This window comes from Salarias fasciatus, chromosome 12 (genome assembly GCF_902148845.1).
Source record: "Salarias fasciatus chromosome 12, fSalaFa1.1, whole genome shotgun sequence".
NCBI classification, from domain to species: Eukaryota; Metazoa; Chordata; class Actinopteri; order Blenniiformes; family Blenniidae; genus Salarias; species Salarias fasciatus.
The window spans coordinates 3,519,080-3,543,712 of NC_043756.1; the positions used below are offsets into that span (position 1 = coordinate 3,519,080).

Genomic DNA, 24,633 nt, shown 5'->3' on the forward strand with positions numbered 1-24,633 from the left:
TTACTCGTCAAAGTGGTGACTTCAATCATTCGAATTGAGCTTCCAGCGCTCCGAAGCGTTTGCCTTTCCACCATCACACCTCTCTAATTAAAATCAAAATCAATTACAGCATGACAGGAAAAATTAAAACACTTGACCAAGTAAGTTGCACTTCAATGTTTTTATTTATCGCTCAACATAAAACAATATTGTGGGTTTTTTTTTTTTTTATCCACATACACTATGTATTCACATAATACACCATACAGCTACAAAGAGAGAGAGAGACTGAACAAAAACACTTTTTTTTTTTGTTTTTACATACTGCATCCTTGACATGAAAAATAAAGAACCAAGAACAATCCTAAAAATTAAAAAGGAATGTAGCTGCCAGTTGTGTGGGTTCATTTTCTGTCTTTTTATTTCTTTTTTTCACCGTTTTTGTTGTTTTTCTTTTTTTTTTTTTTTTCTTTTTCTTTTTCCTGTTTGTTTGTACGGGCCAGGATCCAAGTCTCTATCACAAATTTGGAGGATTTTAATTAAATTAGATATTTATATATTTTTTAAAAGAGGGCCAGACAGAGTGAGATGCATATGTATATCTATATTTTTGTGTTAAAAAAAGTCAAAATATACAAGGAAAGCGTGGTGGTGGTGTTTGGGGGGGGTAAAGGAAGTGCATGACTCACGTGAGGAAGAGGTGGGGGTGGGGGGGGGGGGGGGGTACACAAATCTGATATTGTTCAAATATCTTAGCATTCAATTAACATGAACATGTACAACAAATGAAATCTTTAATAGCCTCCGGTACTGTCGCTGTACCCAGTGTGAAAACCCAGATAACAGTCTTCATTTAATATGATTCTATGTCTCATCCTAAATGAATTGGAGCACAATGTGGAATGAACTGTTGTCGGAGAATGTGGCGGGATGTTTCCGTAAGTGCCCTCCTGACATCGAGCAGAGATGCAAATTTGTAGCGTTTTTGTAACAAAAGACTTTCAGTAAAGTCAGCACCAGGGCAGCTTCCCATCCCGCGAAGCCGCTTTCGTCAAAAGTTTACGTCTCCTGACATTCGAAGAGCTCAGAAAAATATTTGTGGTAATCATTTATCCCTCACATTTTTTTTTCTTAGTTTTTTTTTTTGTTTGTTTACACAGTGAACTATAATGTGTAGCGCCATAGCACCAGCTGACTCGCACACGCGCCACACGCTCGGGGGGGCGGAGCCTCGTCTGAGGAACATCCACCAAACTCGTGAGAATTTTACAAAGGTAATAAGATATCATGTACATAGTATATTCAGCACCTTTTCTTAGGCAAGTGTGTGTGTGTACTGTAGGTCATATGCAATCTACTGAGAAGAGTAAAGCGGGCCCTGTTGTGGCTGCATTCCTCACAGCTCCCATCATAGAATTATCTGTCATTATAAACTAAACATCTTCGGGTCGTTCATCGGGGCAACGTGTATTTTTCTGCATATGTAACTATTATAAAAGCTAGAGCGGATAATAATGATACATCTAAACAAGCAGGGAGGCAGTATCTTACCTGATAGTCTAACACAACTGACAAAGATTGCTGGGCTATCACTCACTAGAACATCACCCACTGATTCACCTCGGACCAGCTCTGCAGCTACGAATCGTTTCCTAGACATCCCCTCTCAGGTACCGTTTCACACAACATCTGTGGTAAACTTCTCAAGAGTAACCTGTTTAATACATAAAATATTTCAATGCGTGGGTAATACACCTGTCTGCCTTCTTCCCAGACCTTGAAGAGAAGATTCGCACCACTTAAGATTGCGAGCGCAAAAAAAAAGAAAAAGAAAAAAGATATTTTGGAGCACTTCGTGTGGTGGAGAATTTGTTCTTGTAATCTTTACTGTTTACTTGGAGGAATAAACATCAGCCGTGAACCTCTATAATGAGCTGAAAAAGATTAAATAAGCAGGAGATTTTGCACCCGTTTGCATGATCTTCTCATCTAGCTCTGGGAAAGTAGGCGAGAAGCAGATTACCAACATTTAAAACAACACACTTTACATATTGCCTTCTCAGCTACTAAGTTAGAATTTTGGTATTTTTCAGGCTTGAATATAAATTTGATAACTGTAATATTTGGGATGAGAGTCAAAGGGGGAGTGTTGAAAATGATCTACTTGACCATGAAATTCAATTGTTCTACTTTTTGGACATTTCTGAACCGAGAACTGCCGTCAGTGAGCGAGCTGAGTGTGGTTTCATGTTACATAACTGGACACGTGATTTCCTCCTCAGAGAGTGACGGGGGTACAGTACTTAAGAAAGCAAGAACAGCAGTGTTACCGAGCACACGTTGACGTGCAGCACAGTGGGACCGAGTGTTGTTTTCACTGTTGTTATTAAGGGCTGTCAGGGAATTCAAAATACCCCCATGTCATCCATGGTTTAGTTACTTTCCTCACCAGTTAAATAATCTTACCTAAATAGTTTAATATTTACATTTTTATCTCTCTCTTGAGAAAATTGAAAAATAACCCCCCCCCAAAAAAAAAAAAAAAATCAAAAAACAAAACTAAGCTTCAAGTTGTCAATAATCGGCTCTTTCTTTTTGTCATTAAAATCAAGATTAAAAGTGCTTTTATAAATCTTTTCTTCTCTATGTACAATTTGTATTAGCTATATAAAAAAAAATGAAAGAAACCATAACATCAAAGACAATCATCATCATCATCATCATCATCATCATGTAGTAATAAATAAGAGTAAAAAAAGAAGAAAAACAATAATAATAAAAGCCGGTTAAAATGAGTGTGGAGATCTAGAGCACACAAAAGGACATGCATGATTCTCTGCCCTCAGTAGCAAGTTGTGATTGTGACCAGTGTCTCTACAGCATGAGGTAGAGCGCTGGAGACCCTCCCCGGAGGTAAAAGGGTCTTTCACAGATGACCCGGGGCTTTGACCCAAACAACCACTTGTAGCAGCTGGGAGTCGGCGCGCATCCACTTCTGTCAATCACTCCTTTTCCTCTCGGACGCATGTTTCCAGTAAACATATGAACGGGGAGAAGAAAGGGAAACGCCGGGTGACACTTCGGGCAGGCCATCAAGTAGCCTCTCTCTTTGGTTCTTCTCGTTCATACGGCCATGCATCGGTGCTGTTTACAGACACTCGCGCACGCATACAAAGCGAGAGATTCGTCGATTTGATGCCCGTGCGCCGACTCCTGGAAGCTACAGCGTATCTCTCTAAGGTTCCCCCTTCATCTCTCAGTGCTGCTTCCTCTGGGAAAAGCACGGGTTACCGAGACATGTGGGACGGCTGTGCTCTCTCCTGCCCCGTACAGTGCACTTTGTTTGAGACAAAACCACTTTATGCCACCGTTAACTCTGAAAACGACTCGTGACGAACCGGCCGTGACTTGGCTGCGATCGCAGCCGGCGCTGTGGTGCCTGCAGAAGGACGCCCCGCGCTCTGCTGCGAGATGACAGCACCATGCAGAGGAAGGACTGGGCCCCTCACAGTACAATCAAGTGTAATAGGAGAGCACCAGAGTGTGTGTATGTGTGTGTTTGTGGGTGTGTGTGTTTGTGTGTGGGAGCACCAAAAGCACTTCTGTCTCAAAACTTTCAGTCTGCTCCGACCCAAGATTCACATTTTGTGCCAATTTGGGACAAACTTCACTTCGAGCTGCTTCAGGGAGTCCAAACAGGGTGTGAGAGCGCTCTCTGCTGGCCCTGTTTGGCTAAAGCAGCAAAGCTAAGCTTCCCCCGGCTTCTCAATGGATCTCAAGCGCCTGTAGGTTTGTTTGAAAGAGCAGTCAACTGCTGCCCTCTGCAGTTTACACTGGGAAGTGCTCACCCCCACTTGAATGTGATAGGAAGATACAGCGTGGTCGAGCACATGTGGGTTAAAAAATGGCATTTGCAAACAGTATCACTTGCCTTAGTGACAGTGGAGTTCCAGATAGCAAAACCTCAGAAGAAAGGGGAAAAAATCAAACATGCTGAGCAAAGGAAAGTCTCTGTAAGATGACTCCTTTTGCACGACATGTTTTCTATGTCCCAGAATAATCAAAAGGACAAATTGCTCGGGTCCCCCACCTTAGACAAAGCAAAAAATATTGATTTGCAAATACTATGTGAGCCAAATTTGAGTTAGAGCACCTAAATACAGCACCGAATGCCATGAAGAGTTGTGGAATGAAAATCGATCAGAGCCGGAAGCTGAGCACCAGTCAAAAGCTAGAGGGGTACAGAAGAGGAGCGCATCGTCCGATGGAAAGGCCAGCAAGCTATTGCAGTTATATCTTGTCGTTCATTTGTTTAACTTTTTGCATTATGTTAAAACTGGCTATTTGCTGAGAGCTGGGTCGTTGCTCCCGCATACTCTGTCATCATCCAGGTTTTAATTTGAAAGCATTTTTCACTTAGAAACATTAAAAAAAAAGTTAGGGTCGATTGTTTTAGTGCAATACAACTGTCAATTTTCACATACGACTACAAGGATAGCTGGTTTTGATGGCTTTTACACAAATCATCCTCATTTCTCAGTGAATCTCCAGAGATTAGCTAAAAGTTACAATTTTTGCTGATTGCCACTAATAAAGTTGATTTTTTTTTTCTTGTCATTTGATTCCTGATAGCAATCATATTGATTTGCTGTCCTTTCAAACAGATGATGGCTCCTCCTCAGAGTACAGCTTTAAGATTGAGAAGAACTAAAAGAAATTAAAAAACAAAAAAAACAAAAAGAAAAAAGAAGGGCACACAATTTCCAAACATGGAAAAAGCAACTGTCTGAGGCAGTCAGACTGATTGATTTAAAAAAATATATAACCCAAAACAATCACCTCATTAATAATAACATTAATGAAAACAGCAATAATAAAAAAAAACTTGTCTTCATTATAATAATACCTGTAATAACAACATTGACAGTAACCATAGCAATCATAATAATATTGATAATAATAGCAATAATTAGAATCATTAAAATTCTATAAACAAGAAAAAGCAATGGAGTTCCTCTCCAGGGAAGAGAGAGGAAGAGCACCACAGGCAGTGTGTCTGAAGCCCAAACCACTGCCTGACATGAGGTAAAAAACAATAAAAATGTCCCCTCCTCCAGATGGACTGTGGAGGGAGCAGGATGGAGAGATGCCATACTGCGGGACGGCTGAGTGACATTCATCCTGCTCTTTGCCCTCTCCAGCCCTCTGCCACGTCACTCTGTAGTAATCAGTCTGCTTGTGTCCGTCTGGCCTCAGACAAAGTGGCTGTAGGGCCCAGTGAGGCGGGTGAAGGCATAGGGAGACACAGTAACCATAGAGGTGGTGTAGAACGAGGGGGAAAACCGCGTCACTGGCCCCTCCTTCTTGTCTTTAGATTGTCCAGGTCCTGGACTAGCACCTGCCACCGTAGCCCCCCACTTGCGTTTCTTCCCGAGTGTCTTGATGTCTTCCTGGGAGAGGCCGAGGAGAGCTGCTTCCTGCTGCCTCTGCAGCGCCCGCTCTGCCAGCAGCTTCATCTTGGCCTCCCATAGAGCCAGGCCATGCATGGGCTGGTTGAGGTTCTTGTGCTGGTAGAAGACCAGGGAGATGCGTGTGGGATGGGAGCGATCCGGCTTTTTCAGTGGAGTAGTAGCATGCAGCTCCCGACGGGCACATTCGATCAGAATGGAGCCGTGGGCCGGTGCTACCGCCACGCCACCGATGTGGGGATCCAAAAAGTTGTGCTCGCTGTCGGACCACACCTCGTCCTCGTCATGTGTGGTGCTCTCAATGTCACTCTCAGCTCGGCTGGGGTCATAGCACGCCTGGCCTGACTGCTGCAGGGCATCGGGGAAGAGGCGGCCCTCAGGGGCCGGGGAAGGGGTGCTGCCCGCCACTGATCCTCCACAAGACTTCCAAGCTTTTTCTTGGAGTCCGAGTGGGGTTGAACACCGACTCTCCCCTGTCTTGGACCACATCTTGTCTGGGTAGGCTCCTGCAGGATTGCTGTGCTTCAAACCAGGGCTATACGCTGCAGGGCCCATGGCCCATGGATTTGGTTGCGGGCTAGGAGCAGGACTGACCCAGTGCCTTGGGGTGCCTGGACCAAGGGTGCCTGGCTGCGGAGTCACTGAGCGTGAGTGAGGGGTACTTGGCCGTGGGGTGGGAGGACGCGGTGAACCCTGGTGCATGTTAGCCTGAAGTGCTGTGCCTAGGTGAGGGGACGGAGACGGAGAAAGAGGTACCTGGACCGATGGCGACGGGGCAGGGGAAGCCAGTGGGGTGTTTGAACCGGGGTGGGACGTCCATTGCTGGGGGTAAGGAGAGGGCTGCTGCCGCTGCTGAGGGTGCTGGTGAAACTGCTGCTTGTCAGGTGTCACTGAGGGGGCTTCATTACTTTGTTTACGGTTTAGATGCGCATCCCAGGAGGTGGGGGTAATGCTTCCGTTTGGCCTGTGCCCAGGCCAGGCTGCAGGCTGGGGTAGGGTTCTCACTGTAGTAGCACCAGGCTGGTTCGGCAAAGCACCTTCATAGACTGGCACATCCATTGGTTCCTGCTTGATCAGAGGTGTTCCTCTGTTGGAGGACTCAGAGGAGACAGATGAAGGACGGGACTGGCTGTAATCCGCCGGCTGGCTGTAAGCGCTGTGGTTTGGTTGGTGGGTTTGCTCTGGATGGCTGGGACATGACTGAGCCAGTTTGGCCTGAAGACTCTGAATGTCAGGCTTTGTATCGACCTGGACAGCTCTGCCTCCTGGTTTGGCCAAAGAGGCATTTCGACCTTCATAGGTCCTCAGTTTTGGGGGGAAAAGTGCATTGGGTGGGTAGTTGTAGTAGCCATAGGGCATTGCAGGCAGACTGGGATGGTAACCATTGACCGCGTCGGGTGCAGAGGGCTGGCCAGTTGGGGGGAGGCCTCCCCTTGCATAGTAGGCAGGTTGTGGGTACATGTTATTCAGCGGGTCTGCTGCCTGCACGGGGTATCCATCCAGCGATCCATTGAAGGGCTCTTTCTTGATGTTGGGCTTCACTTCTTGTTTTACAATTGCTGGTAGTTTGAAAAAAAGAAAAGGTGATTACAAACAGAACTTAAGCACATATCTTTTTCAACACAATAGATTTTTCAAATCTTTTCTGTTTTTTTCCAACATCAGGACCGAGCGACACAAAAACACCAAACATTAACTGACCTTTATTGCCTTGGAGTTGAGGGGAATTGGTGACGCAGACCTCCATCTTGACCTCCGTTTTCTCTGGCGTCTCCCCTGACTGCTGCATGAGTTTATTTTTCTTCTTCTCGGAGGCGGCCTTCTTGGCCTCCAGTCGGCGCTGTCGGCAGGACTTGGCCGGTTCGGGCAGCTTGCGTACCTCACGGCGGAAAGCCTGAAGCACTTGAATGGCTCCTGTCTTTATCTTCTGCCGCTGAGCCTCCTCATTGCCAAACTCATCGGACAGGGATACGGTGTAAAGTGGCAACACATGGAGCTGCTCATCCTCAGGGATCTCACCCACCGTGCGGTTGTCCTCTTTAGTTAAAGTACACACCTAACAGAGGGGGAGGGAGGAGGAGGTTGAATGGAAATTACTCTACTTATCTAAAGCATCAACATATCTTGTATTTCTCTGACCAAAAAAAAAAAAATGCACTGAACATAAAAAGAAGTGTTCTTACCACTGTGCAACCATTGTAGAGGTTGTGCTGGTCCTTATGAGCATGAGCACAGAAGTCCATGCATGCGGTGACTCCAGAAAATGGACGGCCTTCCTTCAAGCCCAGTCTGCACTCAGGAGCTTTGAACTCCGACTGACACTGAAGTAGAGGACAGAGAAAACTGTAAGAACCTTGATTTGCTCTTCATGCATGTCATATATAACACTGTTGAAGCGCTGAGTTCAGTGGATCCATGTGAGTCCACTATTATCCGTTTCAATGTGTGCTACCAAACAATTCCTCATGGTGAGATGACATCTGTGGTCTTAGCTGTAAGACGTTTAATGCTACTCCCTGTGTGTGATTTAAGGAAGGCAAATAAAACCAGTGGGATAAAGTTACTACTGTGTACACATAACAAACCTGGTTGCTGTAGGCCTGTGGAGCCAGTCGCTTGTACAACGGAGCAACCTCAGTTGCCAGATTCTGGAAGTTATCCCTGAGTTTATCCTCCTGGAAAGCAAAAAAATATGAATCGCAAATTAGAAACAAGAGCTAGTTTATTTTTTAATGGACTGGCAAATGAACTTTCAGTCATGTTGGACATTTTAAAGCTTCTGGAGTCACATTCACGGACAAAAATGGATGTACCATGGGGTTCAGTTTCCAAAGGATGCTTTAATGTAATGGAGGATTTAACCCTAATATTGGGATTGGAAGGCAGCCTGCTCTACTAACTGAGTCACCACTACCACAAACTGGCGTGTTTCACATCGTGCAGCATCAGGCATATCCAGCACATGATCAGTACCTCTTCAGGGTGATCTCCTTGCAGTCTGAACTTGCGCGGCATTTTGCTTCGGGCGTACTTGCAGCCGTTGAAGTACATACTCCAGGAGCAGCCAAAGGAGAAGGAAGCACCACAACTTTCAGGGTCCTTGCCTTGACAGGCACAAGTACGACTGCAGGGGGAGACAGTGAGCAAACCCAGAGTCATTCCAAAGTGGACGGCTTGTGCACAGAAAAGTCTTAGCTATTCAATTCAAAGCTTATCATCTTAAAATGTGCTTTATACATCTTAATATTTGAAATATATCAATGTGTAATTCATGTAAACTAGGTCAGTGAGCTCTACTTTTGTACAGTGAGCGTTCAGAGGGTCTTTTTCCAGGTTCTTTTTTATCCAAACCACCACCAAAAGCACAGTTTTAATATTCATCCGAGGGTAATTACGTGAGTGGTTTCCATGTGAAAAGTGTGCACACATCTGGAATGTGAATGTAGCACTTTTTTCCTTCTCGAGTGGAAAACTGGCCGTCGGAAAGTTGAGCTTTACATCTCCTCCTGTGTGTCCGTCACTCACATATAGAAAGGCATGTGACCCTGTCTTGCTCAGCCATTTTTAGCCCACTTGTAGCCTTCTTCAGACGGACGGCTTGAGATAAGTGCTTCAAATATATCTCGTCTCTTGACTAAAACAGCAGGCGTCCATGCGGTGCAGTGTACCGTTCGCATATCCACAGAAAATCTGTGTCAGAAACTCCCCGTCAGCTACTCACTCATCATTGAGGCCACAGCGCCGGCTGGTGGGGTTGCCATATTTGGGGAGGGTGTTACTGAGCTCGCGATACAGCTTGTCAGCCAGGGGCCTGGGGACACCTTCCCAGGCCATAATGAGGATGATGATGACGGCGTTGGCACAGTGGTGGCCTGCGCGGTGACGCACCAGACACAGCAGCTTCTCTTTTTCGCTGCCTCGACGGATCACCTGATGGGAAAAAAGATCCAGGTGACCTTAGCTTTTATTTGCAATTCAAATTGAGTTCACCACAGAGTGACCTACTACTAAAGACTGCATGCTGCAGAGTTCTGCAGTTACCACCTTTGTCCAGCAGATGTCTGACACAGAGAGGCATTTTGTGTGCATGCTTAGTAGTTACACTGTATTATGCAATCATGTAGGATTTAATAGTAGCATGATCCGCATTATTGAACAAAGGCAAATCGATTCTCATGATGTAGTTAATTGATCAAGAATGGGGATCTTAAACATAAGGCCCGTGATCCAAAACCGGCCTGCAAGAGGCTCCAAATTGGCCGAACAATCCACCAAGCAAATTAGAAAAATAATTCAAATAAAGCACTGATTTAAAAATAGAAACATTTCCTACCACGCTGAGATATCGCCATGACAGCTAGTTACCTGCTAAAAGCCACGCCAACGGGGTGAGTTTGTAAAAACATCCATAATGCAACAGCTGCAGGTGAAGTTTTTTTAACTGTAGTTTCAAATAGAAGGTTTTGTTAAAATTGGCTTCATGTTGAGATTGTAGTCATTTTCCATAGTAGTTGTTTGTTTTTAGTGAAAATAAAGGCATTTTCATCACTTATACTATACTCTGCGCCTCAACAAAGAAAAACATTGCAGGCTATTATGGCAGTTTTACGCCGGTTAGGCCACACAAGATGAAACTGGGCTATATGCGGCCGCTGAACTAAGATGTGTTTGACACTCCTGATCAAGACAATCTGGGTGAGTTGTAAATAAAGTTCCACAGACAAACAGTGTGCATGTAATAGTTTCCTGACAATAAGCACAGCATAGGCGGGATACTGTATTCTATGTATATATTTTAGCGGATTATGCCAGTCTGCTGTCTACACTGCCCCCTGTCCCTGTCCCTGTCCCTGTCTGCACTGGGAACCCCCGTCCACAGACCCCTCCCTCAGCAGGACGGTTGTTTTGAATCCATAAAGTCATTAGCAGGATGTGTCAGGACTGTCACAGGACAGGAGGTCTGGCAGTTGTTACAGAGTGAGACCTCCTACTGATCTGCTCAGTGTGGATGACAAACTCCCCTGTGTGGCTCCCCAGGACTCCTCATTACACACACACACACACACACACACACACACACACACACTGGCAACCCTTGAAATGCCATCTCCAGCCTTTTACTTTAACCTTGTACTTGATCATTTAAAGCCAGAGCTAATTACAACCTCAGCCCCGAAACCACATTGGTTAAACAAAAATACATTCTTGCCAACAAAAGCAGCGACTGCACAAGTCTGAGACCCCACAGATGGAGTAAAAACAAGGACACAAACACACACATGACGTAAATCTGCCTGTGACAGTTGTCAGGTGGGCAAAGACACACAAACAACAACTCTTCCACATTTTGTCACGCTTTCACTTTCAGACAGACACTGACTGAGGAGGGTTTCAATTAAGTTTCAATTAACTCGCAGCCAAAAAAAAAAAGAGAAACGTACCACATCTGCAAGCTCATCCATATGCAGTTGGTTTGAAAGCCTCTAAAACATTAGCCATGCGGTGAACACCACTTACCCACTTAGCAATCGGACATCCATGTGAGCTCTTTCCCTCCTTGCCTGTGTACACGACCTTCTCAATCCGGATGGCGTCGCCTTTCTCTCCGTACCTACACAGAGGAAGAGGTTGTTCATTCAATGTGTATACAGAAAGAGAAAGTAATAAAATACTTCATGATCACACATAAGTAAGCATGATATTCAAACTCTATTACGTTCAGTTTGAAATGCAGCATTGCATGTTTTTACTAGAAAAATCAAGACTTTCTCTGTTTTTAGAGTTTTTACTGCAACTTATACCACTGACCATATATACTGGGTGCACTTTCTTCATGCATACAACATTGTATTCTTTCGTATGTTAATCACTGTATTTCATTTAAGACTCTGATGTAGCTAGATGGTGCAGACTAAAAACCTTTACCAAAGAGAAAAGATGCTGTCAGATGTAATATTTATGAACCTGTAGCCTCATGGCTGACAGTGAACCAGACAGCACTGATAAAAACAGCAGATCCACTCCAGCAACACATTCACGAAAAAATATTTCCACTTTTAACCTTTTCCTTCCACCTCAGGCAGGGAGAGCGCAATTATGTTCTTTCATGGGGCCACATGAAGGTCGAGCTTTAAGCTGCTTTCAGCTCTTTCTCACACTGTTAACATTAACAACGGAGAACACAGACATTCGCACGGACAGGCGATCAAGCTGGATTGTTATTTTGGAGGCTGTCATGTGCTACCGAGTCCAGGAGAATATGGACCAGGACCAGGACCAGGACCAGGGGGATACAGACTGGGAGTCAAGGAAGGCATTGTTCATCTACTGCACATGTGCAAACATGGTGTGCATGCAAAGTAGCAGCATTTCAGAAAAGTTACGTTTTCCCCCGTTTACATGGGAACGAGCTCTGTATCCAGCAAAGCATTTGTTTTGCAAGCATCATGTACAGAAATGTAAATGCAGGCTGTGCAGCACTCAGGTCTGTCCTGAGTGAATTTCGCATGTACTTCTTCCACCTCTGCCTCTGCTCCTTGATGTTTTTTGCTTGAGTGATTTCCAGTTCTGCTGTCTGACTTTAACACTTTCAAGCTGACAGTCGAACGTCCTGCATTCAAACAAGCCGCAGTGTTTTTCAGCGTGTCAGCACCCGAAGGGGGGGGGGGGGGGGGGGGGGGGGGGGGGGCACAGCTAACCTCAAAAATACAAACTGGGGCAGACAAAAGCTGACAGCAGTTCTTCACGGTCTCACATGTTCTCTTAAAAGTTGTACTTGAACTGGGGACAAAGACGACAGCTGCGTGTTGACCGGCAGCGTGTCAGCTGAACTGCACGCTGTTTATCCACCCAGACTGCCTCAAAACAAAGGGGAAAAGCCCAAATGTTAATTTCCTTTGAACAAATCTGGCGGCGGTGATTAAACACATGCTTCCAGACTTAAATACCACATCATCGATTCATTTTGTCACGACTGAACCCACTGGGTTTCATGCCTGCTCTTTTGTTCCGACGGCGGTCAGAGAAAGGAGGCAGAATGTCAAAAATTAACTTTAGAGCAGTTTATATTTTTACACGGCGCTGCTGAGATTCACACGAGCATGGCAGATTGAACCAGAGCCCGCCAGACTGTGCAGATTGAGAGCCACGGGGCTTTCTCGTGGAGGCATTTCCACGCTGGTGTTCGTGACATTTGAACGCATTAGCTTTCTCGCACACACAATTCTATTTGTTTTTGTGCATTTGTGTTTGTCCCCGTCCTAATGGTGTGTGCTGCTAGGTGCAGGAGAAGGAGGGAGGGGGTCAGAGGTTGAGCTGGGGCATGGGCAGGTCATCGGGACTTGTCAGATGTCTGCTCACGGCTCATATCTGATCCCACCGCTCGCTAGATACCTGCCATTGTGCAAACTTCAGCCCTGAGTAGATTTGGCGTGACAGTGAACGCGAGGAGCTCCCGCTGAATGGGAATCACCCTGAGGTGGATGAGAAAGTGGGAGTGGGGGATGGGCTCAGGCACCACAGGGGTGGCCTGCTTAGGTCGGAGGTGGGTCAAAGGTCAGGCTGGGACTATAGGGTCTTAACATCTTGCGTCATCTCTCAAACAACAAAAAGTGGCCAAACATCCCCCCTCGCTCGCTCACCCTCTGCTCTCCAATAACTAATGACTCACCGGGCCCACTGAAGCGCAGACTTCACACTTTCAGGTAGAGTTAACAGGACAAATCTCCTTACAGGAAAACAGTGTGTTTACATGCTTATGCAACAAACTTAGCGTTGTTTAGTGAGATAACCCAAAAGCTGATGCACTGCAGGCAAAGCAACAAGACTGATTCATCACTTGAGTTCTTCACAACAATGTGATTGAAATCTGTAAGGACGTTATTTTCAGGCAATTCATCTTCATCTGTTATCCTCCTTTTATTGCCCCTCTGTAATTTGATATCTGTCTTCCTTCCTTATTCCTTTCTGCCTCAGCTGTCATCTGCTGCTCGCTCTGCCTCTGATATGCTGATGATGCTTATATTTCCTGTTCCTCCTAGTGGATTCTGGGTCATAGATTCCCTGAGGACACAACGTGAGGAGGAGCAGAGAAGGTGGAGAGACAGGAGGAGGAGGAGGGAACTGCAAAGAAAGTAAAAGAAGAAGGGGAGAAATGTCACACCTCGTCTCCATCAGGCTTCGGATGGAGGCCACAGTCGGTCCGGCGCCCAGGTGATTGTAGTACGGCCCTTCATCTTTCTCCAGGATTTGTTCTTGGAAAAAAGACAACAGAGAGTGAGAATACTGCTCAACTCACACAAAAAGCATAAAAACTGAAACATCAGCACACACAGGAAAACAAAAGCAGCTAGAAATACCATTTCTATTCATTTAACCTCTCCTAAATTCTCCTAAAACCTATTTTCCACTGTTTAAAGCTGTACTTAATGTGGGTTCAAGGTGCGGTGGGAAGTAATCCGGACTCTGAACTGAGTGGCTGAAGTTCAAATCTTGATTGAAGCCGGTTTTGTGAAGAGAACGACTGACCGCGCAAAACAGGAGTCTGAGTGCTGAAAACAGCTCACTTTGACTTACTGATATTTCACCAGAGGAACAGGTTTTAAGATGAATAAATGGAGGGAGATCTCTTGTGGTACAGAGGTCATCTTTAATCAATAGTTATATTATCACATTATTCCAAACATCTTATACCCTTTGCTCCTCAAACTATCGAGTGTTTCACTGAAAGGAGAGATGTATCTGTTTACTAGCTCCACTTTGCAAATGATGCCATCCCACTGTTTCAGAATTTTCTGAAAACATTAAAAAAAACAAGAATTTTCCTCACTGAAACTGAGTCGTCTATAAAAGTGAACTGCTTCCAACATGCAGTTCACACACGTGAACACACATATCCCTCCTGAACAGACTGTGGCTGCAGGGTGTGGCCTGCTGGCAGACACTGTGAAGCCCGGGCTATCTCAGGTCTTCATGAATGGTTCGGTATGTGGAGCAGTTGAGAGCGAGTAAAGGGTGTGTCTGTGTTTATGTTGTTGTGTGAGAGTGCTTCTGACCACTCGCTGACACATGCCTATGGCTGTAAACCGCATTCTCTGACTCCGGTGCTAATGTTTGCATGGCATTATTGTGAAGCTGGATGAAAGCTGCATTAAACTGATTGAGCCCTAATGGACTTTGATTTCCTCTGACATGTGCCTGGACTGGTATTATCCATGCTTCAGCACAAACTCCGGATTACATCAAGCGCTGAATGCTATCAAAGGTAAATGATCAACGCTATCAGCTGACTGGAAAGATTTATGTGACTTTGCTTGAGAGGTGATATGAGGTGACAATCTGCTAGATTCCAGGAGGTGACGAGGCGTGGCTCTTTGCAGGAAGTGTACTAAATTCTTCTGTGCATATTATGCCTGAGTACTGTATTAGTTTGCATTGGGAGAAGTTTCTTTCCAGTGTTATCAACAGTGCTGTGTTGATAATCTATGTAATCAGGTTTTACTCTGAAAGCTTGATGTCTGGCAGGTTTAGAAAGCGTTTCTCTCAAGTTGCTGACCCTCTTAGATACACTACTCTCTCACAGTGTTTCGGGTCAGTACAGACAGTCTTAATTCCTCACAAATCTACCATTAAAAACCATTAACTGCAAGGAAATTAATGCAATTTCCCAAAAGCTTCTATGAAAATCAATCTTTTATTATTCAGTTACTGCACAAAATCAATGGACAGCAGCTCTCGTAGCACTATCCTAATTTACTGACTCTTTAATTAATGGCTTGATATATACTCCAACAGTGTTACAACAAAGGCCACTTTATCTAGTTGTTGAGAGAAATTTATTATAATCTCATCTATTATTTTATACTTTTTCAGAGTAGGGCCACCCACTGTGTTGCAACAAAATAATCTGAGCATGGTGGTGCCCAAACTGTGGGACTGACCCTTTTCTGTTTGACAAAGATTGTGTTCTGCTTGCCTGCCAGACCCAAACCCACACAAAAGGCTCCTTCTGCCACCAGCGCTATTGTCCATGCCTGCTGCCTTCACCGCCTCACACTGTCACAGTCGGGATGGCCGTAGCTGCACATCCTGGCAACAAACACATTTTCAGACGCACTCCGCCAGCAACTAGACAGGAGCCGGGAGCAGGAGGGAACTGGAAAATAAACCGTGGATCTGTGTGGCTCAATCGGTGGAGTGAAGCAGTGTTTAATTCACAAAACTACATCGCTTTATGATTTTGGAAAGTCTGTTCTGTGTTTTTTGTATTTCTCCATTCAGAAATTAAAGTGTAATGTTGAAGTGGTGCGCTTTTTTTCCCTGTGGTGTCTGAATGGACAAGCTGCAAGCACACAAACATAGGCTGACACTGATGCCCACACTTACCTACACAGGTACAGGTAGGGAACTCTGCCTGTAGATCTTTAGAGGGAGTGTCCAGCAAGCTCTTAGTGGGTGTGTCCAGGTAGCGTAAAGGAGACTCCAGAAACCCTCTGAGAGATGGCGAGGAAGGCAGACTGTCCTTAGTTGGTGTGTCCTCTTCTGAATAGCATGTAGTGGATAGTACTGCTATGTCACCCGAGGCTTCAATCTTCATGCGTTTAGGCAGAGGAGAGCAGGGCATGCTGAATGTGTCCTCCAGTGCTCTAGGCTGGAGCTGCTGCTTGTCCTGAACTACCTCGGGATTCAGAGGGGCATTAAATGGCCCCTCCTGATGTCTTTCAAGGGGACTTTCTGTAGATTCCTGTTGCATGGTGTTTTGACTTTGGGTCCCTGACTCATCCTTATTCACTTCCATCTCATGATCATCTGAGTGAGGCGTGGAATTAGCAACTAAGGGAACCGACTGGGATGCAGATGATGTGGGACTGGGGCCTTGAGGACTGCTCAAGGGCTGACTACCTGGCTTAAGGCCAGGAGCAGTTTCCTCCATGGGCTGATTGGCAGATGCGTCTGGGATCGAGTCTCCAAATTCAGCCTCGAATTGGCGAATCAGCTCTTCGTATTTGGGGTCAATATTAATCAGACTCTGTAATTTTGAGGTGCTGGATGGAGATGTGGAGGTCACGGGTGTGCTGGTGCTGGTGTCACTTGAGGCCAGGCTGACCACTGCTTCTGGCCTTACGTGGGCTGCAGGAGTCAAAGACTGGGGAAGAGGACCAATGACAGCTGGAGTGTTTTCTGAGGAAACTGAAGCAGTGGAACAGGAAGTCATTGAGGAGTTGGGAATGAATACCTGAGTTTGGGCTGGGGCTGGGAGGCCTGCAGCAGCAGCAGCCTGAGTGGAGTTACTATGGAGGGGCAACGAAGGGAAAGAACCTGTGTGTAGACTGCTTAGGGTGGAGGCTCTGTCTATCACGTGGACTGGTGGTTTCTGAATGGAGATCTGAGTTTGAGGCAGGAAGGTTGGCAAGGAGGCTTTCTGCTTGGTCTTTTTGATGATTATCTGTTTGGGTTTGGGGAGGGGGGGGACTCCAAGCATCCCACTCATCGCTTTGATGACAGGAGATCCCTGGCTGCTTTTTTTCTTCTTGGGTTCCTTGGGTTCCTGTTTGATGGCCAGATGTGGCAAGCCCTCTGCCTCCATCTGTGGCCACCATTTTTTCAAGTTTTGACAAGAAAGAGGTGCACGTGGGCCTGGAGCTCCGAAGCCAGAGGAGTGGTTAGAGAAGAGGTTCCTCTTGTAGTGAAGGTGCTGTTGCAGAGCTGCCTGAGTGGAGTGGCTGATGGCTGCTTGGCCAGGAGAGAGGGGAGTGCCGGGGTAGTGCTGCCCCTGCTGTTGACCATTAGCCATGCCATAATGTCCCATGGAGGCAGTTTGATGGTAGTGCTCACCCGCGTCTGACTCTTGCTTTATCCTGGCCAAAGCTGGGCTGTCCTGGCTCTGGACACCCCCATTCTGGTTTGAGCTATGCTGCTGTGCGACTGGAAGCTTGAAAGGAGCATTGCTGAACTTGCCACTGGTGTTGCCAAGCAACTGCTTGAGCTCTGACATGGGATCTGAACTACTGTGAGGGGCAGTGGCAAATTTAGACTGGGGCTCAGACTTTATACACATCCATGGATTCCTTGGATCAGAGCTTCTGCCTGAGCCTTGTTGCCACTGCTGGGGATTAGGACTAAAGCCTGGAGGTTTTCCCTGACCTGGGAAGGGAGAGGTAGAGGATGGGAGAGGGGTAGCATTGGGTGGATGGCCCTGGGACTGAGGCCTGTGGTGGTCGCATAATGCTGCCGGGTGCTGCTGGCTGTTATGTAGTCCTGGGGGGACGGACTGAGAGCGTGAGGAGGATAAGTGCATGCCAGGAGAGGACGGGATCAAGCCAGTGCCATTCAGAGGCTGAGATGTGGTGTTCTGGACATGGTGGTGATGAAGGTTGCTTTTGTGAAGCGTCTGACCCGGTGGACCGGCAGTTTGTGGACTGGTACTAGATAACTGGGTCAGGGCATCGATGGCGATGGCCGTCTGAAGACTGATGTTCTTTTCCTTGGCTATGGAGAGCACCTGGGGAGAGCAAGGAATTGGGGGTTTGGGGCAGGGAGCATGGTCTGGGCGAGGACCTTGAGCAACCTGTTGCTGATGAGAGCATGAAGTGGGAAGATTGTGACCACCATTCGCCTGTTGGTAGGACTGAGGATGCAAATGAGGTTGCTGGAGGTGAGGCTGTGTGTTTGGGGATACATCGGTCGTTTTGCGTGAGCCTTGCTCCTCATTAGTTGCTAACTTAATTTTCTTTTCCAGCCACTCAAGGTAGTCTGGACAGTCAGGCCCATCACAGTTGCAGTTCGGGGGCTTATGTCCATGTTTGGCTTGGCTCAGTGCTGTCTTCAGGGTGTTAAGGTCTTCTGCAGGTTGGCAGCTTCCCTCAAGAGCCCCTGCAGAGAGTCTGGCATGAGATCCGCCAGCACCCGTCTCCTGGGTAAACTTCTCGTATAGCTGAGCTGTGTTAGGCTGCACGAGAAGGCAGGAGGAGGAGGAGGAAGGGGGCAAGGAGCCAGCTATAGCAGAAAAAGCCACCAAATTATGGGCATCCTCCACGTTTGCATGGTGAACAGGTTCGCTTGGGGTTGCTCCATTGCCGCTCCAACTCGGTGGCTGTTGTTGGGTGCCACTGACCTTGCCGTGCCCCGACACCCAGTTTTGCCTCGGGGGCAGCCTTCCTGCTCTCTGCTGATCTGTTTCCATTGAGGCCTCATCTTCAGTAGGGTAGCGATTCACCCCATTGGCCAGTTCCAGGCTCAGCGCGCCTTCCTGGAGGCGGTCATGTGACCCAATTTCCATCTGGCCTCCACTTCTGGGGCCATCCACTGAAGTGACTTTGTGAACAGTCTGAAAGACAAACGTAGATGAAAGTTAGTGGGATTGTTAAAAAAGCCAATGAACACCAAGATGCAGCTCAATCCTGGAAATGATCACACAGTTACGGTCTGAAGTTGCCCCATGTGTGTTTTATCATTATTTGAGATAAAATAGATTAATATAATTCTCTTTTATTCAGACATTCAATGAAGAATCTCATAATATTTTCTTTCCCAGAATCTCAATCCCAATGTTCACACCCATCGTCCTGCGAAGTCAGATAAACAAGGCTGGAAAAAAAAAATCATATTAACAATTCCAATTTTTGGTTATTTCAGCGCATGCAAGTGTTCTATCAGGCAAGCCACAGGTCAAATGACACGCTTTCACTGGGCTACGCAAAACCGGCAGATGTAGTTAAAGCGTATCAGTCCGTGGCATGAAATTAGCACGGACGAATGAAGGCAACAAGATGTTCTATTTTCATGAACTCTTGAATTTTTTTAATACTTTGATAAAAATATATGCTACTGCATCAGTGAGCTGAATGTGGGAGTAAAGTCAAGAGGATGAAACAATTTCAAGAACTGAGAATAGTCAGTGAAACTAAGTAAATGTTTGAGAATGTAGTGTTCCCTGAGCAGAATCAAAATATGTGCAACATCTTCACAAAAGTCAGATTCAATTGAAAAGCTGGACATTTTTGTCAAACGTCTCATTGACCTGTCTTTTTCTTTTTTTATGGGGGGGTTCATTAAGTTCATTATAGTTAAGTAAAGTTAAGTTCATTACAACAATCTATCAGGGTAAGGAGGAGACTTGGTCTTCCATTTCACTGTTTTCTGTATTTTCTGTGCATGCAGATAAAAATCTCAACAAACTGAGTCTGTCAAATGTGTTAATTTAGAAATCCTATCAGCATAGATAGCTTCAACATAACAGGATCACAATTTCCATAATCTTAGTCTGGATATAACAAAAGCTTACCAAAGCCTATCGGACTCACAGTGTGGGAAGGACTCACAGTTTTTAATTTGAGCTCTATTGTCGTTGTCTTTGAATGATTTTGATTCAGAAAATGATTTTGACAATAGAAGACTGTGAATGTCTGCTGTGCAACTTTCCTCTGCTGCCATAAATAGAAACCCAACAAAACTGTTGCTTGAACTCTTAACTTCAGGTTTAAACATTGCAGTTATGCAGTGGCAGATGAATGAATGAGTATTCATTATTTGGCACTTTGAGTCTTGATGTTCAGATTCGATCAGGGCAGTCTGGGCAGATCAGGTGTTAACTTGACCTGCATGACCTCAACTACGTAATAAAAACTCCTCAACCTGACAGGACTTCTTTGAGAGAGTTTGAAGAGCAAGAACCATCCGGGGCCAACTTCTGAGGTAGACGTTATTGTAGGATTATAGAATTATTGTTTCATACTGTGATGTATTATTCATAATGTGTCATAAATCACACTCTTTATAGCATTAGAGTTTGTCGTTTGGCAGCAGAAACCTTTCACGAGGACAGCAAGTATGGAGAGGGATGAACTTGAAGACGTGAGGTGATTACAAACAGCTTGAAAGACGCCAACCCGGCCAGATGAAACAGAAAAAAGTCAGTACTTCAGTTACACAGACGTATTTTGAAAACTATGCAACTGACTGCTCTCTGTCATAAAGACAAATACCATGAGCTTCTTTCCCATCGATTATCAGGCCAAACAAGATGAGGAAAGTCTGTGTGCAAAAAAATTCCAGAGGAAGCAAAAGCCCACACCAGAAAATAGAAGAAGAAAGCCTCCACTGTCGTAACTTTGCACAGAAACTCCAATAAAAGGAGGAAAGTAATCAAAAGTGACAAAATATAACATGTTGACCATATAATACATCTTAAGAAACAAACAAACTGCACAGTCTGTGTAGAAAATGCTCTGCATTGTAACCTGCACATAAACTGACCTATATAGATAAGTAGATATGAAATCTTGCTCATACTGCTCAGACCTACTCTGAGATGTCTTCAGTGTTGGACTCTTTGCACAGTTTTGTAAAACTGTTGGTAGAAAGCAGGCTGTTAATGAACGTGGGCTGGAGTGCATTGATTCTCATGAAATATTGATTCTTTAAACCCAACTATTGACAGAACGGGACTCCAGCAGAGACCATGGGCTGCTTTCTCTGCACAGATGTGCTATTATGAGTACAGTAATCCCAACAATCTAAAGCTAAGGGATTTTTTCCTCCTCTTATTGGTGTTGAGCCAGAAGAGTTTACTGAGAAACTTTTATTCTTTCCATTTCATGAATCGCACTATGCAGCAAAGCAGATGTAATGTTATTGCTTGTTTATTTAGTAGGAGTAAACCAGTGAAAGAGAGAGGGGTTTTTTTTTGGTGCTGTTTTGTCATTTCAGCAGGTTTTAAAAGCCTTTTCAGGAACTCGTGCTGATCAGAAGCTGATCGGTTCAGCTGCGTATCTCACTTCCTCTCTTGGTCAGAATTGGGACAGGTACACACAATGTTACTTCAACTGAAACCTGCAAACACATCACATGGTCCTGTCTCCAGCAACACTCTGAAAGACTTCATTTCCATCTACCTGAAGCAACAGGAGAGGAGGTTTTGAACAGAAATGCCTGAATAACAAATCCAAACGTAAAAAAAAAAAAAAAAAAAACGTTCAAATGTAATATGGTGTTCTTTTTCTTGCCCACTAAAAGATTACTTTAAGGCAATATTCAACCAAGGGCTGACTCCTCTGGGGTTATAATTAAACGAGGCTAGAGAGCAAACAAAAATAATTCAAGGGCAGGTTCAGAAATCATTGACAGAGTTCTTGTTGTGACTAGCAGTGTGTAGTAACACACTCAGTGACTCCTTGAAAGAAAAAACTATGAGAGACCATGGATATTTTCTGTGTTATCTCAAGACGCAGCATTAATCTCACACTCCTCAGTTTATTTACTAAAGTCAGTGATAAATAAGTATATAATAATATGTATATATATATATATATATATATATATATATATATATATATATATATATATATATAGATATATAGATATAGATATATATAGATATAGATATAGATAGATATATATATATATAGATATAGATAGATAGATAGATAGATAGATATAATTTTTTTTTTTTTTTTAATTTCAGAATTAAACTTCAATGCATGAAAACGCTGCTGAGGAGTGAAAAAAGCTCTCAGAGGATGAAACCAAAAGGACAAAGTAACCCCCAAAACAGGATAATGTCTCACACACCAACATCAATTTGAAGAATTTTTGAATTCGGAGAGATGAGAGCCTCCCAGTTCTCTATCATCTCCATCCAGGTTGAAAGAAAGAAGATGCCGTCTGTTTGGAGACCCGTCACTGCACCACAGCAGAGGCGGACCTGACGTCCAGCTTCCCCATCATTTGAATATTATTGAAATGAGCCTTTGAAGTCGCTAATTACTGGACAGGCAGTATGCTGGGGTCTTTTGAATTCACCTTCTGTGCTGTGTGTCTGGTGGGGGTCCCGGGGGGGCCGGCACTATTGCTGAGGGGTGGCGGTATTGGGGTTGGAGGTAGGGTGGGGGTGGCGGCGGCAGTGAACAGCCGGCATGCAATACGTGAGAGGTCCCATGTCTGTGCTATCATCAGTGGCATCAGACGGGAAAGAGGAAGGCGGGGAGGGGGGGGGGGGGGGAGTAGCTGTTTGCGGCAGTTATGAGAACTGCAGTGTGTTGAAACAAGAGCAACTGCAACGCAGCTCGACCAAACATCCCACAATCACATACTGTCAGTCACAGCAACACTCGCTCGCTATTCCTCTTTTCTCACGGTTGCAGTCTGACGCAGAAGGAAGTCACGTGTTTAAAGCGCCGAGAGCTTTAAACGCTCGAACCAACCGGACTCGGTTCGGCTTTGGAGGCGCAGAAAACAAACCGTCCACCTCCACGAAATAAAAACGTCTGTTTGAATCCCTCATTAATCGTTGCTCTCATCCACCATTTGTGAGTTCACACAGCGGTCCAGGGTGGAAATGGTGCGCTGACACCTGCAGCGCCACACACACTCTTTCCTGACCATGTGGTTTACAGAAATATTTACACCATGACGGAGCCGCGGATCTTTTCCTTCTCACAATCTGTGGAGCTCTTATTTCACGCACACGAGCACAGACACCTTTGTCCAAGCTTGACACACACACACACACACGAGTGCGTGCGCACGCACACACACACACACACACACACACACACATACAGTAAATCTATAAACATGAACACGCCTAACCGGATGGCATCCTGCAGAACCTGGCAGACCAGACACAGAGCCCTTTAAACGAGATAAGCCGAAACCAAGTGCCTTTAACACTGACACTGCACTAAAACCAAAAACAAAAAAAAGAAGAAGAAGAAGAAGCTGGAGGGAGGAGACAAAGCATGTGAGGGTAGTAGTGGCGGCGGTGGCGAGGGGGTTAAGTGCAGCTTGTGAGTAGACAGCTGAACCTAAATCCCAGATACACAACACCCCCCCCCATCCTCCCTCCGGCCCTCCCCCTCCGTCCCCCCACCCCTTCTCCCCTCGCTGCCGTGCCGAGCAGCAACATGAAGCAGAGACCCTGACAATATGACGCCGGCTCCGGGCGCCGGCGACCGCGGCGAGTACTCACACCGTCCTAGACGTCCAGACAGAGCTGCCGGTCGGAGAGCAGAGAGCAGAAGAGGCGGCAGAGAGGAGCATGAGCCTCGCTGGCCGGCACAGCGGTCCTCCAGCAAGCCCGGCCTGTTGGGGTCGTATTCCTTTTTTATGTCTCCCAGCCTGTGCCGTGCACAGACAGAGCGAGCGGCGAAATGCACATGCATGCAGTCACACAGGCGTACGCAGCCAGCCGCACGCACACCGCACACCTCCCCCCGGCGCAGAGCACACGTTTCTCATTCTCTCGCCTCTTCTTACGGCTGACGCTTTCTGTTCTCTCCTTTTTCCTCTCTCATTATCTCTGTCTGCTCCTCCCTTCCCTTTTTCAATATCCTCTTTCTTTCTCTTGACTACACATGCAGTCGGCTTCTCTTCGCAGCCCCCACCTTCCCCTCTGCCTCTCTCCCTCCCTCCCTCCATTCCCCTCCCTCTCGTGCAGCCTCTCCCTCCATCTCCTCTGCCTCTCTCTCTCTCTCTCTCTCTCTCTCTCTCTCTCTCTCTCTCCCTCCAGTGTGTGCAGAGCGAGAGGCCATTATCTGAGCCACAGCGGGCACGTACGATGGAATGGAGTGTGCAGTGAGCAGAAACAGAGAGAGCAGTGGGGGATAGTCGCTAGCAGCAGAAGCCTAGGAAACAGCGCAGCAGAGCTCTTACCAATGAGAAAACCTCTCTCTGTCTTACTCCACGCCCTTCAGCACCGCCTCGGTGACAGTACATATTAGGCTATGTATCTGTGTTTGATTTGTTTATCCACAAAATCCCCATATTGGCAATTCTGTGACCAAGAAAAACAGCGGCTGCGACGCGAACGCAACTCGAAATGGCACCATTAGGAATAACGAGCAGCGAAAGGCGGCGTTACATCGCTTGTTTATGCCTTCTGCAGACGGAATCCGTTTATTCCTTTGCGACGACTTTGCTGCATTTTGAAGCAAACAGACTGAACTCAGCAGCCGTTGCCCAAAGGAGAAGCCACCGATAATGGTTCTTCAGCGTCCGTTCTCCCTCTCGACCGCGTCGATATCGGTTTCCTATTCTCACTCGACACAAACAGACACGGGTTTTACACCTGCGGCTGATAAGAGAATCTCCTGCACGGCTGCAGAGGACAGTGAAATGAAGAGGTAGCCGGCTCGCTGGAAGTCTCTCTGGAGCTTCTTTCAACATTCAGCGTCTGACAGAGAGAGGACGA

The 24,633-nt window shown here is 45.9% G+C and overlaps 1 protein-coding gene across 1 annotated transcript in view; it reads right to left on the reverse strand.

The window, feature by feature from the left end:
- Positions 1-211: 211 nt before the first annotated feature.
- Positions 212-24,633, reverse strand: part of tet3 (tet methylcytosine dioxygenase 3) — a 35,333-nt gene continuing 10,911 nt past the window's right edge. Inside the window, 9 exon segments of the mRNA XM_030103880.1 lie at positions 212-7,006; positions 7,149-7,503; positions 7,631-7,768; positions 8,033-8,122; positions 8,421-8,571; positions 9,169-9,377; positions 10,965-11,058; positions 13,609-13,699; positions 15,831-18,771. Coding sequence (XP_029959740.1) covers positions 5,232-7,006; positions 7,149-7,503; positions 7,631-7,768; positions 8,033-8,122; positions 8,421-8,571; positions 9,169-9,377; positions 10,965-11,058; positions 13,609-13,699; positions 15,831-18,771 — 5,844 coding nt within the window. The 3' untranslated portion in view covers positions 212-5,231.